At 43.0% G+C, this 18,694-nt stretch overlaps 1 protein-coding gene across 1 annotated transcript in view; it reads right to left on the reverse strand.

The window, feature by feature from the left end:
* PAQR5 (progestin and adipoQ receptor family member 5) overlaps positions 1 to 14,588 on the reverse strand; it is a 50,905-nt gene extending 36,317 nt beyond the window's left edge. The window contains exon 1 of the mRNA XM_068964364.1: positions 14,460 to 14,588. Coding sequence (XP_068820465.1) covers positions 14,460 to 14,510 — 51 coding nt within the window. The 5' untranslated portion in view covers positions 14,511 to 14,588. The remainder of the gene's footprint in view (positions 1 to 14,459) is intronic.
* Positions 14,589 to 18,694: the final 4,106 nt, after the last annotated feature.

Raw genomic sequence — 18,694 nt, forward strand, 5'->3', positions numbered from 1 at the left:
CACAGATTGCTGTGTCAAGTATAACCTGTCATCTAGTACCGCAAGGGCCCTGACACTGGGTCTGACATCAAGCCACTGCCTCATGCAGAATAAACCGTGGCTGGTCCTGGTAAAAGAAAACACTTAAGTTCTCAACCTAAAGAGCATAAAACATCACTGGTACAAAACCCACGCACAATTACTAGAACTGTAAATCGACTGAATTAATAGCCAACCATTATTGGTGTTAAGCAATTACAGGTAAAGGTCAATTTAGAATATTGGGGGCAATGTTCTTTAAAAAATGTGTTCAGTATTCAGTCAAGAATAAAGTAGCTTTCCAAACATTCAATGCCACATTTATATAAAATGATGGTAAATTTCTTCTGACCAAACACGTAAGATGGAAACAAAGTAGTGAAAAGAAATGATCATTGTATCTAGGATGGAGGAGCCAAAGGATATTAATACTTTAATGAACAATAAAGTGAGAAAAAAAAAAGACATATAGTATGTTCTTCAAAAGTAAGGTGCAGGTAGGGTGTACCAGGGTGAGAATTCCCTCTGAATGATGGGCATAATACAGAGTGCTGATCTATAGAAGTGATGAAGGAGAAACAGTGGAGCATTTCGCCAGTATAATAACATATACTATATAAGTACTCTTGCCTGGAAAATCCATGGATGGAGGAGCCTGGTGGGCTGCAGTCCATGGGGTTACTAGGAGTCAGACACGACTGAGCAACTTCTCTTTCCCTTTTCACTTTCATGCATTGGAGAAGGAAATGGCAACCCACTCCAGTGTTCTTGCCTGGAGAATCCCAGGGACGGGGGAGCCTGGTGGGCTGCCGTCTCTGGGGTCGCGTAGAATTGGACACGACCGAAGCGACTTAGCAGCAGCAGCATGTATAGAATAATATCAGCATAATGATACATTCCATCAGTATAATATATAGTCTTTGATCTAAGAACTAGAAAACCAATTTCAAATCCTAGGCATTGATTTAAAAATCTGCCATGGGCAAGCTTGTGATAACATGATTGGAAAATCTGTAGTAGGCAAAACAATGTCTTCTCAAGAACATCCATGTGCTAACTGCCAGCACCTGTAAGTATGTTAGGTTACATGGCAAAGGGGAGTTAAGGTCATGGGGGGCATTCAAGTGGCTAATCAGCTGACCTTACAATAGGGAGATTATCCAGACTGTCCAGGTAGGCCTCATGTAACCATGAGGGTCCTTAAAAGCGGAGGAAAGGAGATGTGGCTATGGAGGAACGGTTGACAACTGCAACACTGCTGGCTTTGAAGCTGGAGGAAGTGGGCCAGGAGCCAAGGAATGTGGGTGGTCGCCAGAAGCTGGAAGAGGCAAGAAAACAGATTCTCCCATCGAGCCTCCACTGACACTGAGTTTAGCCTAGTGAGACCCGTGTGAGACTTGTAACTGACAGCACTGTAAGATAATCTATCCTCTTTTTAAGCTATCAAATTTGCGGTAATTTGTTATGGTGACAAGAGAAAACTAATATTAGGTCGAATTTGTCCCCAAATCCAAAACCATTCTTAGAACTGGAGATGGTAGCACATGGTTTCAATTTCCTACTAGGACAACTGATGCCTTGCTTTGAAACAATTTAAAGATTATATATGACATCCTCTGAAGCTTCCCCAATATGGGACATCTTGCTGAAACACATACCAAACCTGACCATAAACTACTCTTATGCATGCAATGGGAAGGCCAAATAAATGTCATTAAACACTTAGATAAAATTTAGGCAAGATGACAAAGAAATCAGTGAAACAACAGAAGGTCCTCAAATAGAGCAAATCCCACCTTTTTTTTGGGAAATGACACTAGTTTTGAACCTGAGCTGTCCACAGATATTTGCTATGGGATGTGTTTAGCAAAAGCCTCCAAAAAATCTAGATTTGGCTAATTTCACTTTTAAAGGGATTAAAAATGTCTATTTATTATTTTAAATATCTCTAGAACTTTTCTAAAGGAACCACACATGAGATATTCAACAAAAATGATATTTCAATAAAATAAAATTCAAATAAGGACACAAAAACGTCTGTGGACTATGAAAGAGAAGATTCACAAACAATCCTGAAATTGATTCCCACAGAAATCACTTTTCTGGACATTGTTGACTGAAGTATAATGTTAACTGAGCAAGATACTACTTTCAATTTTTGTTTATAATCTTCAGTTCCTCTGTCTCAGCAGAGTTGAGTAAAAACTCAACAGAAATTTCTCGCAAATAAAAGTAATAAAAATTTTTAAAAAATATCTAAGGACTATGATTCATGAATAATGATCTAATTTGGCATCACTGTTAATAGAACACAAATTATATGATAATGTTGATTACAAAGTTATCATAATTTTGCTGAAGTGAAGGCAAGAAAAATAAATGTTATAAACATGCAAATTTATGAATTATGTGTATTTAGTTCAGTTCAGTTCAGTCACTCAGTCGTGTCCGAGTCTTTGTGACCCCATGAATTGCAGCACGCCAGGCCTCCCTGTCCATCACCAACTCCCGGAGTCCACCCAAATCCATGTCCATTGAGTCGGTGATGCCATCCAACCATCTCATCCTCTGTCGTCCCCTTCTCCTCCTGCCCTCAATCTTTCCCAGCATCAGGGTCTTTTCAAATGAGTCAGCCCTTTGCATCAGGTGGCCAAAGTATGGAGTTTCAGCTTCAACATGAGTCCTTCCAATGAACACCCAGAACTGATTTCCTTTAGGATGGACTGGTTGGATCTCCTTGCAGTCCAAGGGACTCTCAAGAGTCTTCTCCAGCACCACAGTTCAAAAGCATCAATTCTTCAGTGCTCAGCTTTCTTTATAGTCCAACTCTCACATCCAAACATGACCACTGGAAAAACCATAGCCTTGACTAGAAAGACCTTTGTTGACAAAGCAATGTCTCTGCTTTGTAATATGCTATTATACTCATCCAAACATCACTAATTCATCAACATCATATCCAGACATGTACAATAATAATTAAGTTCAGTTGTCTTTGGCATTCTATTGGCATTGTGTTAAGTTGCTTCAGTTGTGTCCAACTCTTTGCAACCCCATGGGCTGTAGCCCACTAAGCTCTTCTGTCCATGGATTTCCCAGGCAAGAATAGTGGTATGGATTGTCATGTCCTCCTCCAGGGGATCTTCCTGACCCGGGATCGAACCCGCATCTTTTAGGTCTCCTGCATTGGCAGGCAGGTTCTTGACCACTAGCATCACCTGGGAATCACAGTTTTACATATTGTTTTTTGTCATTATGAAGGGATGTTTGTCAAGGTAGAATTTATGTAACTATGAGCTTCATTTTGACTTTTACATATTTAGACATATAGTCTGTGACCTTGATTTATTCTCCTGATTCAGATCCAGCGCATGGCAGGGGAAAACCCAGTTTTATTTGTTCATCATGAGAGCACTGAAAGGTAACCACTGTCAAGCCCATTTTACAGATGAGGAAAGTGAAGTTCTATGAAATGGAATTTCCAAAGTCAGAAGAAATAGCAGAAGCAAGATGCAAACCCTTGTTAGTTAGATTGAAAAGCCCAGGATGCTTCACTACATCCAGCCTAGTGGAGTCAAGGATTGCTACAAACATTTCATGGATATGCTAGATGTTATAAAAGTTTTCAGAAGGAAGGGATGGCTGGACCCTTGTGATGCAGAAAGGGCCTGGAAGAATAGCTGGGGAACTTCTGGTTCTGGTAGAATGGTGGATTAGATGTCATGAAGATCCTTCAAAGAAAACAATTAAAATCCTACATGAAGCCTGAATCATGTACTGGATAAATGTATTAGCAAGATGGCACAAAAGGAAGGAAGCCATAAAGCCCTCAAACAAAGGAAACCAGGAACTCTATGAGGTAAGCTGCTTTCACCATCAGAGTTTTTGCTGCCAAGCTTTGCAAATAAAAGATGAAATCCAAGACCCATCAAAAGCAGGGAATCTAACAGGTGACTTCATCAATAAAACTAGGACTTTAAAGATAAGTGAATGCAAAATAAATCTTACCAGACAGAACAAGACAGTTACAAAAGTTGTCTCTCTGAAAAAAAAAAAAATATCTCTCCCAAGAATTCAGGACCATCAGCTCATCTTCACAGGGTGTCCGTGGTCCAAATCCATACCACCACCATGGTCCGAGAAATCTCAAGTGGAAAACTTACCATGGTTACAAACAGAAATCAAAGTTTTATAGTTTCCTCAGGCGAGTAACAAAACAAATGCAAATCCTCTCTGAAGAATTTCTATTTTAATACAAGCATGCACACACCTGGAAACAAAATGCCATGGATGAGAAACGGCAAAAACAGGAGACAGCAGAAAGACCAAAGAACAGATACTGAAATATAACATAATTATGTTCAAGTATGTTTACAGAAAGAGATAAACATAGAAACAATAAACAAGCAGATTTGAAAAGAAGATAATGCAACTTTAAGAAATTAAAATCAAGAACAAATAAAAATTCATTGAAAGGATAAATAGCATAGTACACCAAGTTGATAGGGTAATCAGCCAACTGAAAATACATTCAAAGAAACTATCCAGGATGCAGTCAGAGAGATTAAGAAATAGAAGATGTAAAAAAGCAAATAAGAGACATAGCAAAAATTTCTCTGGAAGGAGAAAATACAATGATTCTGATGTGATATTTGAAGAGATAACTGGTAAATGTCTATAGCTGTTGTTCAGTCGCATAGTCAAGTCCGACTCTTTGCAACCCCCATAGACTGCAGCACAGCAGGCTACCTTGTCTTCCACTATCTCCCAGAGTGTGCCCAAATTCATGTCCACTGCATAGGTGATGCTATCTAACCATTTCATCCTCTGCCACCCCCTTCTCCTTTGGCTTTCAATCTTACCCAGCATCAGAGGCTTTTCCAATGAGTCGGCTCTTCGCATAGGTGGCCAGAGTATGGGAGTTTCAGCTTCAGCATCAGTCCTTCCAATGAATATTCAGGGTTGAATTCCTTTAGGATGGACTGGTTTGATCTCCTTGAAGTCCAAGAGACTCTCAAGAGTCTTCGCCAGCATCACAATTCAAAAGCATCACATGTCTAGGTCTGTAAAGGTCTAGAACTGCTGAAAGCCACTAGTCCTCAGATCCAAGAAGCGAGGCGGAGTAAAGACAGTTGGTGCTCACCACATACCCTAAGTGCTTTCTTACACGTCTCAGACTTTCCTGTTGTTAGGTTGGGGCCATGTTGGCTGTATCTGGTTGCAATTAATTCCAGGCCAGGGCAGTGAAAGAATGATGCCTTCTGTCATGGTGGACTTGGGATGCAACCCTTCCACTCTTAAGAACTGAGCCACTCATCCCCCAGTGGAAATCACTTTTGGCTGAAAATCGCTACATTGCCCACGTTATGCTCACTACTAAAGGGCAGCACACCCCCCCAACTAAGGATGGATACAAAGTCCTGGCCTTCTTTTCTCCTTGGGGACAATTCTGAAGGATCAACCCCGCTCCAGAGCTCCCTGGTGGGGTCAGCTGAGGCCTGTGATGTGACTTCTCCTTCTACCCAAGCCTGCTTCCCCCTCTTACTTAAATATTGTTCCTCATGAATTTCCCACATGCAGGTCTTTTGCCTCAGAGCCTGTTTCTGGGAAATCCAACCTAAGACATCTCTCCCTCTTCCCCTTCTGTGGCGGTGTAGGAGGCCATATGTTCCCGACAGAGCAGCTAGGAGGTGGCTAACTTTTTATTCTCCTGGACACTTCACAGTTCCTCACTGACCACTTAGCTGGGTAATGTCAGCAAGAAATCAGCCTTTGCTCTGTTAAGACATTATTGACCACAGACATATTAATCCCATGTAAAGATAGCTGGAGTAACCATTAAACTGATAAATTCAGAGAATCTATCTAGCATACTAATTACAAAACAAGGGAAGGGAAAAGAGCAAGTTCAAAAGGAAAAAAGAAAATGTAAAACTTAAAGAATGCAGGAAAGGGAGGACAACAGAGAAAACAGGACAAATGCACACAAGATGATCGAAATAAATGCAAATATTTCAATATTCGTCATGAACATGAACAGACTAAACCATCCCTCTAAATGACACATGTTGCCAAGCAAGATAAAATCCAACTGCACCGTTTACATGAGACACAATTGAAATATAAGGACAGGGAGAGATTATTAGCCAAAGTAAGGAAAGAAATAAATCAGACACATAGCAAAAACAATAAACCTGGCGTTACTACAGGACTATCAGAGAGACGCTAAGACAAAAGGCATTACTAGATATGAAGGGAACCACTTTTAAAAAATAATAAGAACTTTACTTCACCAGGAAGATAAAATTAAGAACTTAGATGGACCCAAAAAACACAAGCTCAAAACATATAAAGCAAAAATTGACTTATCTACATGGAGTAATTCACAAATATGATACCACTGTGGAAGATTTTAACACATTTCAATTATGGATAGCTTAAGCAAGCATAAGTTGCATAAGAAATCAAAATGGAAGTTAGAAATTAATTAGAACTGCATATGTGGACTGCAGTTAAAGCAATACTCAGGAAGAAATATATATATTTAATTGTTTATATTACGAGGTAGAGTGATTAACTTAAGAAGTTAGAGAAATAATAGTAAACAAACCCAAAGTAGAAGGAAAATAATAAAACTAGCAGAGACATCAGAGATATAAACTACATTATAGAGAGAATCCACCAAGCCCAAATCATCTTCTTTTCAAATATTTTTTTTTTAAAAGACAAACTGGAAAGATTAACCAAGAAGAGAACATTAAAACAAAGACCACATGTTCATGTCAGTTGACACAGAAAAAGCATTTCACAAATCCAACACCCTTTTGTGATCAGAAAATACTCAGTAAAATAATACAGAACTCCTTTAAAGCTAAAAGGCCGTCTATGAGAAACCCAGAGCTAACATATAATAGAAAGCTTTCCTCCCACCATCAGGACGTCTGCTCTCACCACCTCTATTCAGTATTGTAGTGGAGAGTCTAGGTAAGTCAACTGGACAAGAAAAAGAAATAAAAACCATCTAAATTAAAATGCAGAAGCAAACCTATCTCCTTTTGCAGATGATATAATTTTTACACATAGGGATTTCTAAAGGAGTCACTAAAATACTGTTAGAACTGTAAATACTGTTAATAAATTAATTCACCAAGCATGTAAGATACAATGTATACAAAACTTGGTTTTACTTCTATATCCTAGCAAAGAAAATCTGAAATAAATTTAAGGAAGCAATTCCACTTACAACAGTATCAAAAACCACAAAACACTTAGATATAAACTTAACAAATCATTTTACTGGTACAATTTTACATACTGAAAACTACAAAACATTGCTGAAAGAAATTAAAGAATACCTAAACAAATGGAAAGGCAGCCCATGTTCATAGATTTAATTTACTTAATAATATTAAGACTGTAATGCTTCCCAAATTGATCAACAGATTCAAAGGAACCGCTATTAAAATCCTGGTTGCATTTTTTTTTTTTTTGGCAGAAACTGACAAATAGATCCTAAAATTCATAAGGAAATGCACGGGACCCTGAACAGTCAAAACAACCTTGAAAAAGAAGATCAGAGTTAAAGGACTCATACTGCCCAATTCCAAAACTCACAGCAAAGCACAGTAATCAGGACAATGAGGTGCTGACATAAGAAAAGACAAACAGATCAATGGAATAAAACTGAGAATCCAGAAATAAACCTTCACATTTACAGTCAATCAATTTTCAATAAAGGTGTTAAGATAATTCCTGAAGAAATAATGAACAGTCTTTTCAGCAAATGCTGTTGGGACTGCTTGATATCCCATACTAAAAAAAAAAAAAAAAAAAAACAGAATAAAGCTGGACCTCTATCTCACACCACCTGCAATAACTAACGCCAGTGGTAAAGAACCCATCTGCCGATGCAGGAGACACGGAGACATAAGAGACAAGGGTTCAATCCCTGGGTTGGGAAGATCCCCTGGAGGAGGGCATGGCAACCTACTCCAGTATTCTTGACTGGAGAATCCCTATGGACAGAAAAACCTGGTGGGCTACAGTCCATAAGGTCACCCAGAATCAGACACGACTGAAGCAATTTAGCACCACAAGCACAATAACACACACACACACACAGAGAATGGATCATAGACTTAAATTTTAGGGATAAAACTCTTCAAAGAAAATCTAGGAGTAAGTCTTCATGGCCTTGGATAAACCAAACGTCTTTCAGTTATAACACCCAAAACATAAGCAACAGATGAAAAATAATATTTGCTGCTGCTGCCGCTGCTAAGTCGCTTCAGTCACATCCGACTCTGTGCGACCCCATAGACGGCAGCCCACCAGGCTCCCCCGTCCCTGGGATTCTCCAGGCAAGAACACTGGAGTGGGGTGCCATTGCCTTCTCCAGTGCATGAAAGTGAAAAGTGAAAGTGAAGTCGCTCAGTCGTGTCCGACTTTTCGTGACCCCATGGACGGCAGCCTACCAGGCTCCTCCGTCCATGGGAGTCTCCAGGCAAGAACACTGGAGTGGGGTGCCATTGCCTTCTCCAATGCATGAAAGTGAAAAGTGAAAGTGAAGTTGCTCAGTCGTGTCTGACTCTTAGCGACCCCACGGACAGCGGCCCACCAGGCTCCTCCGTCCATGGGATTTTCCAGGCAAGAGTGCTGGAGTGGGGTCAGATAATATTAAATTTTAAAACTTTCATGTTTCCAGGGACACCATGAATAACATGAAAATGCAGCACACAGAGTGGTAGAAAACATTTTGAAACCATGTATCTGACAAGGGACTTGTATTCAAAAAAGAACTCATACCACTCAGCAACAAGGACAAATGACCCAACTTAAACACTGGCCAAAGACTTGAATGGACACTTTTCTGAAGAAAGTATACAAATGGCCAATAAGCACATGAAGAGAGGTTCAATATCACTAATCTTTAGGAAAATTCAAATAGAAACTACAGTGAGATATCACCTCATATCTGTTAGGATGGCTACTATCAAAAAAACAGAAAATACCAGTCATCTAAATTTAGGGACAGTCTACAAAAAGAAGGAAATTCTGATATACGCTATAACATCGATAAACTTGAAGACATTATGCTCAGTAAAATAAGACAGTCACAAAAAGACAAATACTGTATAATTTCACTTGCACGAAGTACTTAAAGTAGTCAAATCATAAAGACAAAATGTATTAATGGTAGTCATCAGAGACCAGCCAGGGGAAAATGGGGAGTTCTTATTTAATGGGTACAGAGTTTCAGTTTTACAAGATAAAAAGGATTATGGAGATGAATGGTAGTGATGGCTGCAAAATAAGGTAACTGTATTTAACACCACAGAACTGTGCACTTAAAAATAGTTAAGACGGTAAATTTTAGGTTAAGCATATTTTGCCACAATAAAAGTAAAAGTTACTCCTACATTTATCATGTGGCCCAGCAATTCCACTCCTAGGTGCATCCTTAGAGAATTGAAAATATGTCCACACAAAAACTTGTACACAAAGAACTCGTACATAGCATTACTCATAATAACCAAAAAAACATGGGAACAACTTAAGTGTTCACCAACTGATGAATGAATAAACAAACTGGTATATCCATAAGTGGAATATTATTCAGCCATAAAAACAAATAAAGTGCTAATCCAGGCCATAGCACACATGAACCTTGAAAACACTATGCTAAGTGAAAGAAGACATTCACAGAAGGCCACCCACTGCATGACCCCATTTATACGAAATGTCCAGAATAGGCACATCCATAGAGACGAAGTACATCAGTGGTTGCCACAGGCCTGGGAGAGGGGGCAGTGGGAAAGGCCTGCTACTTGGTACAGATTCTCTTTCTAGGGTGATGACAACATTCTAAAATTGATCGTGGTGACGGTTTTGTACAACATACTTTGTGTGTGTCGACATATTAAAACTCACTGAGCTGTGTCCTCTTAAAGGGAGTATTTTATGGTAGCAGCAGTAGTGCTAGTCACTCGGTCCTGTCCGATTCTTTGCAACCCCACGGACTGGGCTCCTCTGTCCATGGGATTCTCAAGGCAAGAATACTGGAGTGGGTTGCCGTTTCCTTCTCCAGGGGATCTTCCTGACCCAGGGATCGAACATGGGTCTCCCACATTGCAGGCAGATTCTTTACCATCCGAGCCACCAGGAAGCCCCATAAATTATATTTTAACGAAAGTGTTTAAAAAAACTTTCAACAGAGAAAATTCAGCTGTAGCATCAAGTTGTCCCTTGCACAGTTCCACCATGTCATTCACATAGAGTAAGAGATAAATGATGCTCCCGAGGTGAGCAACATGATGGCCCTGATCGAACAGCTTTAGAGGTAAAGCCTACCAAGTAGTCAGGAATGCATAATTCCAATATTATACAATTTTTCTATAGAATAAAATTGCAACACTCTCCAACTCATCTGTGGTTGCCATCATCATAATCCCCAGTGCAGGCAAGGGCAGTATAAGAAAGAAAAATTACAGGCCAACTCAATAAATAGATTGAAGGATCCTAGTCAAAAATATCAGCTGCTTGCAGCAACAGATTAAAAACATACTCCATCATGACCAAGTAATATTTAAATGCAATGTTGGTTTAACGTTAGTAAGTCAATCAATGTAATTAACCACATTAACAACTTTCAAATGAGTCATATATGACCATCTCAGAAGATATATGATAGGAAAAAGAATCTATTACTGATTACAGGGGGAAAAAAATCCTAGGAAACAAGGAATAGAAAGGCAGGCTATTTAAATATACACACCCAGAGAAAGAGCTAACATTAAGTAACAAAATGCTGAAAGCATTTCTTTGGATTAAAATCAAGAACAATACAAAAATGCCTGCAATCACAATTCACTTTAGTAAAGCTTCTGATTCCCATGGTGGTGATCTAGGCACTCACTTTGAGAAATCCTGGGCTGGAGAAAACCAGTTGCTATGAGCTGACTCCTTGCTTCCAGGTGCCAAGCCCACCCAGCCAGCACCACTGATCTGGCTCTGCTTCTGCTCCTTCACTGTTAGCCCAACAGTCTATTTCATTTTTCTTGGATCGTCACAGTATATCTGTGAGATAGATATTATGCCCATTTCACAGACAGGGAAACTGAGGCTTAGCAGTACGAGTCTTGTCCAAATTCCCACCGTAAGTGGCAGAGCACAGTGCAAGGCTGAGAAAAGGTTTGCTTTCCCTCTCTAGAGCCAGCACCTCAGGAACCCTCCTGCCTGTGCCCCTAAATTAAGGCCTCCCGGACAATGTGGTGAGTTTACCTGTAGCCTGGGGGCCAGGGCTATCATTAACAAAAGATCCTCAATATGACCCCAAATACTCTTGTTTCCTGGCCAAGGGTCATGCCATGTTCCACATGAACTTGCAGTCTAGACTTCCCTGTTTGTCTCTAGGTTGGGTTTGTGTAGGAATCAACACTTAGACATTTGTTCCATTCTTTGAGCTCTTTGTTCACGTCTTTCAGAGCTCCCTAATGTACCCAGGTCTGTTTTTGGGCACAAGGGAGACTTGAAATTATGAGGCACGCACCTGAGTCACACCTTCCACAGGAAGAGAGAACTGTCCTTTCCTGTAAGTAAGCCATTAGCAGGATTGCGCCGGAATAAAGGATGCCAAGAGGTGGTGCCCCACCCCTCCACGGATGGGTGAAGCTCAGAGAGGGTAGGGAAGTGGCCTAGGCCACACAGCTGGCTAGTATATGAAGGGAGAGGCGGCTGCGCAGAGCAGCGTGCAGAGGTGCCAACCGACGGCTGAAGGGAGAGGGCACCAGCAGCTCCACGCAGGAGTCAGAGAGGAGGATGGATGAAACGGAGGGGAGGAGATGGAGTAACCCTTCTTCAAACAGAGATCAAGAACAGTGAATGTCCGATCCAGTGGGGAGACTAGAGAGAGCACCAGTGTGGCTGGAGAAGTGGGTTTAATGGATAGAAAACAATGGAGGAGGTGGATAGTGGTCAGGCCAGGGGATACCAGGCAGGGAGCTGGGGAGGGAGTCTCTGGGAGGAGCAGCTCAATGCCTCCTCCCAACACACTCCACTCCTCCAAGTGCGGAGGGCACAGGAGAGTTGATAATAACAGCCAGCATTGCTGACTTCATCACATGCCGCGTCCTTCCCATAGGTTGCCTCACTTAATCTTCACCACTACCCTAGGAAGCAGATTCTAGCACCACCCCATTTTACAGATGCAGAAACTGAGGTCGGGAGATTACGGTCACTCTGCGGACCAAGTATTGGAACCCAAAGAGCCCACCAAAAGAAAGCGTAACATTTCCATGAAGTCTCCTATTTTAAATATTCAGGCAAATTATGCATTTTCTCCTTAAAATGGTTGCATCTGAATATTTTTAAGATGTCATTCCTCCTCCCCAACTAAATCTTCAAATAAAACCATCCTCCAGACAGGCAGAGCCACTGTGTTCCCCCTGGGGCCGCATGAACCTTGCACATGATGCTGGGAAGCCAAGTAGTGGATGTGGAAGCCAAAGGAAAGTTTTGAAGGACACAGATGTGAGACGTGATGTTGGTCTCTGCCTCTGACTAGTGCCACTGTACTAAAAAGAAAACTGTCATCTCCATCATTTATGGAAAACTGGACAGAAGACACATCATCTTCAGCCTCAGGGGCCATCTGGGTCCTTATCCTCAGAACCCCCATACATTCAGAATCCCAGCAGGGGACCCAAGATCCCCAGTGAGAACACTTTTTCTCTTGTATTTCTTTCCTGGGCACAGTCTTGAACCCACCCTTGACCAAAACTCCCAGGAAGACATCCAAGAAGATACCTATAACCTCTGCCCCAAGAATCCCCACACCTGCCCCATGGTTTCCCAGCTCCAGGTCTTCACTCATACCCTTCCTCCCACCTGGAGTGCTCTCCCCACCTCCCAAATGCTACCCATCCTCAAAATGCATCTTATAGCTCATCCCCTTCACAGAGCCTTCCCTGATCCCCTCCTCCCCCAAGCGACCAACCCCTCCTCTGAACAAATGTGCCCCTCTCTGAGCATATACCCTAACCCACTTGGCGGTGGAAGTGCTCCTGCACGATTTTAAATCTTCCCAACCAACACAGAGCCCCTTAAGGGCAGGCTTGGTATGTGATTCTTCTCTGGGCTCCACACACAGTAACGCCTTGCACGTAGTAGGCAGTCAATAAAAATGTCAAGTGCATCAATCAAAGGATCACTCTGCTTCCCTACTCATCACAGCCACTAGTTCTCTGTGGGTAGAACCAGCCAGGGAAACGCACCAGGAAGACACCCACAGCCTCGTGAGAATGCAGGCAGGACCCCTGCTCGACAGCACTGTGGGGACCCGGCTTCATTTCCAGCGTGTCTGTTACCTGCTGCATCTTCAGCTCCACCCTCCAACAGCTCCACAGCCTTTTGATTTCACCCCAGTGCCTGCTGGCATCACCTAGCCTTGCAGGCTTTTAGGGAGAGGGTCTAGTGGTCTGTCTCTTCTTACTCTTCCACTCACGGTGCCAAGATTGTTTGGGACTTTGTTTTTTTGTGGAGGGGGCAGGTCATAAGGGCTGGGCAGTCAGCTGGGTGGAAAGGAGCTCTCACCCACCTTTCCCGTGATGTCTTCCAAGTGAAACGTCTCACCATGAAATAACAGTTATTCTTTTTCAGTCAAAAAGGAAAGAAACATGGACATTTCCTTGATGGTCCAGTGGTTAAGACTCTGTGCAGGGGACACAGGTTCGATTCCTGGTTCAGGAACTAAGACCCCACGTGCCTCATGACCAAAAAAAAAAAAAAATTTTTTTTTTAAAAGGAAGGAAATATGACACCAAAACAAGGGTGTAGTGAGATGACATTACTTTGCAAGGGCAGGAACCACTGGCCACAGCTCACAGACAGCACGGCCTCACCCAAGTCTCACTGAAAACACAGATTCTCACTGCATTCCCGGTGTTTCAGGGTGGCTGCCCTTGAGCACTCAGGCAAAGGAGGTGCGACGACTCTCCCTGATTGCCTCAACTCACACCTGGCTCAGGCCCCCTGCAAGGAACGGGGACAACAGCAAAACCACACTCAGGTGACTCTGCCCCTCGCCTGCTTCCAAGCACCCATGAGAGACGACACTTAAAAAGCTGCCGCTCAGCCGGTGCTGCTGGCTTCATCTCTGCAGCCTGACTCTGTAGTCTCAATAACGGCTCTGTTTCAGGATAAAATACAGATGTCACAGGCGAGCGCTGCAACTCAAGAACAGTTTCAGGATCACTTCCATTTTCAGGTTCGGTGCAGGTGAGGGAAACAGGCAGCCTGGATTCCCCAAGGGAATCCATGAGGGCCTCCTTGCGGAGGCTGGGTCTACACAGAGAAGACTGGGTGGAGACATAGCAGTCGGCGTGTTGCAGAGGCCCAGCCCTGGTCACAGCCTGGAACTCAACCATTGGAACGAGAGCACATACCTGGGGCACCTGCTCCATGCTGAGCAGCCTGGGTAGCTTCAGGCTCAGCATCTTGAAGTCGGGCTGGGAAGACCGGTGGGTGACAGCCGGTCCCTGTCACCAGGACTTGCTCAAAGTTCTGACATGGCTCCAGGCGCCTCTGGCCAGCCGGGTCTGAGCCACTTCACTGAAAGAGGACAGTGGGAAGAACTCCAGTGAGCGTCAGCCTAACTCCAGCTGGGTCAAGACTGTTTAACTACAGAACAGACCTTTGCTTGTGATGGCAAAATAACCAGGCTGCCTTAAAAACAACAGAGAAACAGACTGCTGAGTCATTCACTCTGAGAGTGATGGAGGAAGGTAATTAAATCACAATAGGGCAATCATAGAATTATAGCACTGGAAAGGGCCACGGAGGTCACCCAGTGCCCCGTGTTACACAGGAGGGTCAGAGGCCTCGCGCAACCTCCCCAGGGCCACACAGCTTAGGGAGAGCTTGGGGCTGCTCACACTCCCTGCACCAGGCGCTACCCCTGGACAGACAGTGTGGTCCAGGTCTGGCCCACCAAGAGCTGTCCTCCAAATCACCCAGAGAGAGGCAGCTTTTCCAGAAGGCTCACGGGAGCGGGACTGCCCTGAGACACACAGAAGGACCAGGCCAGGCAAATCTAAGGCACTTGGAGTCTAAGCAACAGGACCGTTTAAATGCAGGATTAACAGCTATAAGTCATGTAAACTAGAGGAACCCAAGACAAGAAAAGGCCCAAGAAATTGGAAAGTACTATTAGTAGCTGGGTTCAGCAAAAGAATGAGCAGAGCGAGGAACTTACCACAGTCAATGCCTCATCTACTCGCATAGTCACTGGGCCAAAATCTGCCGCCTCTGGAGAGCTCCCGAGGGGTTCTGTCCCTGCCTCCAAAAGGCCTGAAGACCTGGCTTGTACCTCTCTCGTAGCACCTACCACAACTGACTGCAGGCGGAGCTACCTGCTGAGGTCTCCCCTGCACACACCCAGCCCCTACCAACCTGGGAGGATGATCCCGAGATGGCCAGAATCTCAGGGTGTGTGCTTGGCTCATCCTGGGCCTTCAGCAAATGCTTTTTTAATGATGCAGAGTTGTTCACCCTTTGAACCTAAGGTGTGCTTTTGCTTTCGTGCTTTGTTTATACTTTTGCTTATTATAGTTCTTTATGTTCTGTGTGTTATTATCTGAAACTATGTAGCAAAGTGTAATGTAGTTATGTTTCATCATGAGTATGCTTTTATTAAAAACACTGGGGTAAGTAATTATTCACCACCGTCAAAAGGTGGCGATGAAAGGGACAGAGAAGAATAATTAAAATAGTTGGTTTAGAAACCTCACTACAGGATTAAAGACAGGGGGAGGGAATTTTAAGGCTGTTTGGGAGACTGTTGTAAGCTAATGACCACTCAAGAAAAGAATCCAGTAACCTAGCAACAATCTACACTACCTTGAAAGAAGACCAGGGGCATCCAAGCGCATCCAAGCATACTCAAGCCACAAACCCTGACAGTTAAAATACAGGACAATATGGGATCTGAGTCTTGTTATGCGAAGTCAGGGAGCTAACGGTCCTTGAAGAGCAGAATTGCCGAATGTAGTCAAGAGAGGAAAATATGTGAAGGAGGAAAGAAACTAGGTGAAAGGGGACATTGCACCAAAACCTGAGATGAATGACCATAGTTTGGTAATGTTACCATCCTTTTGCTAATATACCTATGATTTACTAGGGCCATCACAGTTCTGGTTAGACCACACAGGGTCAAAGGAGGAATTAATGATGTAAGCCTTGATGTCTGCCCAAGAATGAGCAAGGAGGTGGTCTTCTCCCCTCCTCACTTTTTCTCTAAGATGTAGCTCTCTTTGTTCTAGAGGCTGAGCTCCCTTGCTTGCCCACTTATATCTCTTACAAGCATCCTGTACTAATAAACTCACTCTTTGCCTCTGGCTTTGCCTCATGCTGAATTCTTTTTGGAATGAGACAAAAGAACCTCAGCTTAATAAGCCCTGACACCAGGAGAGTGGTTTCGATTAAAAGAGTGGGTTTGAGTCCCCTCCTAAATCAGTGATCATGGGTTCAAATCCCACCCAAGGAGTGTGGCTTCAGAAACAACCCAAGCACCCATTAGCTCGTGGACAGAGAAACTAGCAAGTAAGCAAGATGCGGCTACGCATACAATGGAATATCACTCAGTTTTAAAAAGGAATGAAGTTCCAGTGCATGGATGACACTTGACAAAAATTACACCAGGTGAAAATAAGCCAGTCTCAAACTGCCAAATATTGTATGATTCCAATTACATGAGGGGCCTGGCATAGGCTCTTACAGAGCCAGAAAAGAGGTTGGTGGGGAGGGAAGAATCGGAGCTGTTGTTTAAGGGGTACCGAGTTTCTGTTTGGGAGGATTAAAAGTTCTAAAAAGGGGTAGTGGTGATGGTTGCTCAACACTATAAAAGTAAAATGCACTTAAAAATGATAAATTTTATGTTGCATATATTTTACCACATTAAAAAAGTAGTTACAGAACATTTCTCAATGACAAAATAATAGAGAAAATAATTTTTTTTAATTGTTACATGTTACCTGGGTACTTTTTGCCCAGGTTAAAAACGAAGAGTTGATACTTTGCAAACAAATGAGCAGCATCTGCGTAAGTGGACCTGGCATGTCTTGGTTCTCCTAGACTTCAGCCTAAATTACCAACTCACTTTCACCCCCAGATGCACCACTAACTCACCCGGCAGCAGGAAGAGAGGCGACAGTCTCAGCTTGAGTTTCCAGGGAAATATCACAAAAACCCCTAGCAATGATGGGACCAAGGCTGGGCCTCCATGGGCCAGCCTACCTTGGTCCCCTGGTTCTCCCTGGATTTCAATGTCATGAGCAAGAAAAAGGAAAGAAACGGTCCCTAGCCTCGCAGCACACACCATCCAGGAAGACTGACCCAACAAAACATACAATAGGAGGGCAATATGAAGCAGCATATGAGTCATCCTCTTCTTCATTCAGCCAAGGTGTCTGGCATTTTTATCACGTAATGAATAAGAGTAAGGGCTCAATGTAAAGATGATTACACCCTGTGAGCTGCAGCAGCTGGAGGGAAAACAGAATTTAGCTGAAATAAAAATTGCATGGGTTTGTGACACACAGAATGGAGGAAAATAGATGTCCAGGAAAAATGAAGTTGAAAAGACTGTCCTTGTCTCCAAGAAACGCATAACGAAAAAGATAAGACAGATATGAACTCAACTAACCAGGACAAGTCACCCTTGAAGGCGAGGACCTCCCACCCACTCTACGTCAGGCCTGTGCTGGCAACCTTGCCCGCCTGTCTGGTCTCTTTCACCCTCACCACCCTGGCTCATATCGCCAGGCAGAGCAGTTCAGGGCCTCCAGACTGGACTAAAGCCACATCGGTTCCAAGACCAGTTCACCATTTCCTGTGCAAGTCCAGGCAAGCAGCGGAACTCCTTGTGCCTGTTTCCCCATCTGTGAAATGGAAATAACAGTGGTACTTTCTTCCTAGCGTGGTGGTTATGATTAAAATGAGAGAAGAACCCATGCAAAGGGCCTGCCCTCAGGGAAAGGGCCAATAAGCACTTGCTCCTGTTACTAATTTTCAGAGAGGAAAATTAATTTTCTATTTTACAGGCAGGAAAACCAAGGTGTTGAAAAGTGAGGGGGCTTGCAGAAGACCTCACAGATAGTAGATAGAGGTATCATTTGATTTCTGGTTGGCGTGGATAGAGGAAGAGGAGGGTTGGGGTCGGGATGGTGATGCTTCTGGAGTTGTGTTACTTCATCTGAGGGCTACAGGCTGCACAGAGATTGGAGACCTTGAAACGGCACTCTGTGGGCCCCTAAGTTGCACTTCAGGGACCACTATTTTGGGGGTTAGGGGGTTGTACCAGTAACTAGGAGAACAAGGAAATGACTCCTCCCCTATTTTAACCAGATGTCTTAGTTGAAATTTTTCTGAATTATAGTGGAAACATAAGTCCTCTCTTTGAAAAGAAAACATTAAGAGGCATAAGTTTCCTTTTAAAAAGAGAACTGAGGGACTTTCAGCTGTGGTCCCATGGTTAAGAATCTGCCTTCCAAGGCAGGGAACACAGGTTTGATCCCTGGTTGGGAAACTAAGATCCCTCACACTATGGGTCAACTAAGCCCTTCAAAAAATAAAATAAAAAAAAATAGAATTGATTTTGATTAAAGAGAATCAAGTTTGGGCT

Source organism: Capricornis sumatraensis, chromosome 2, assembly GCF_032405125.1.
Source record: "Capricornis sumatraensis isolate serow.1 chromosome 2, serow.2, whole genome shotgun sequence".
Lineage (NCBI taxonomy): Eukaryota > Metazoa > Chordata > Mammalia > Artiodactyla > Bovidae > Capricornis > Capricornis sumatraensis.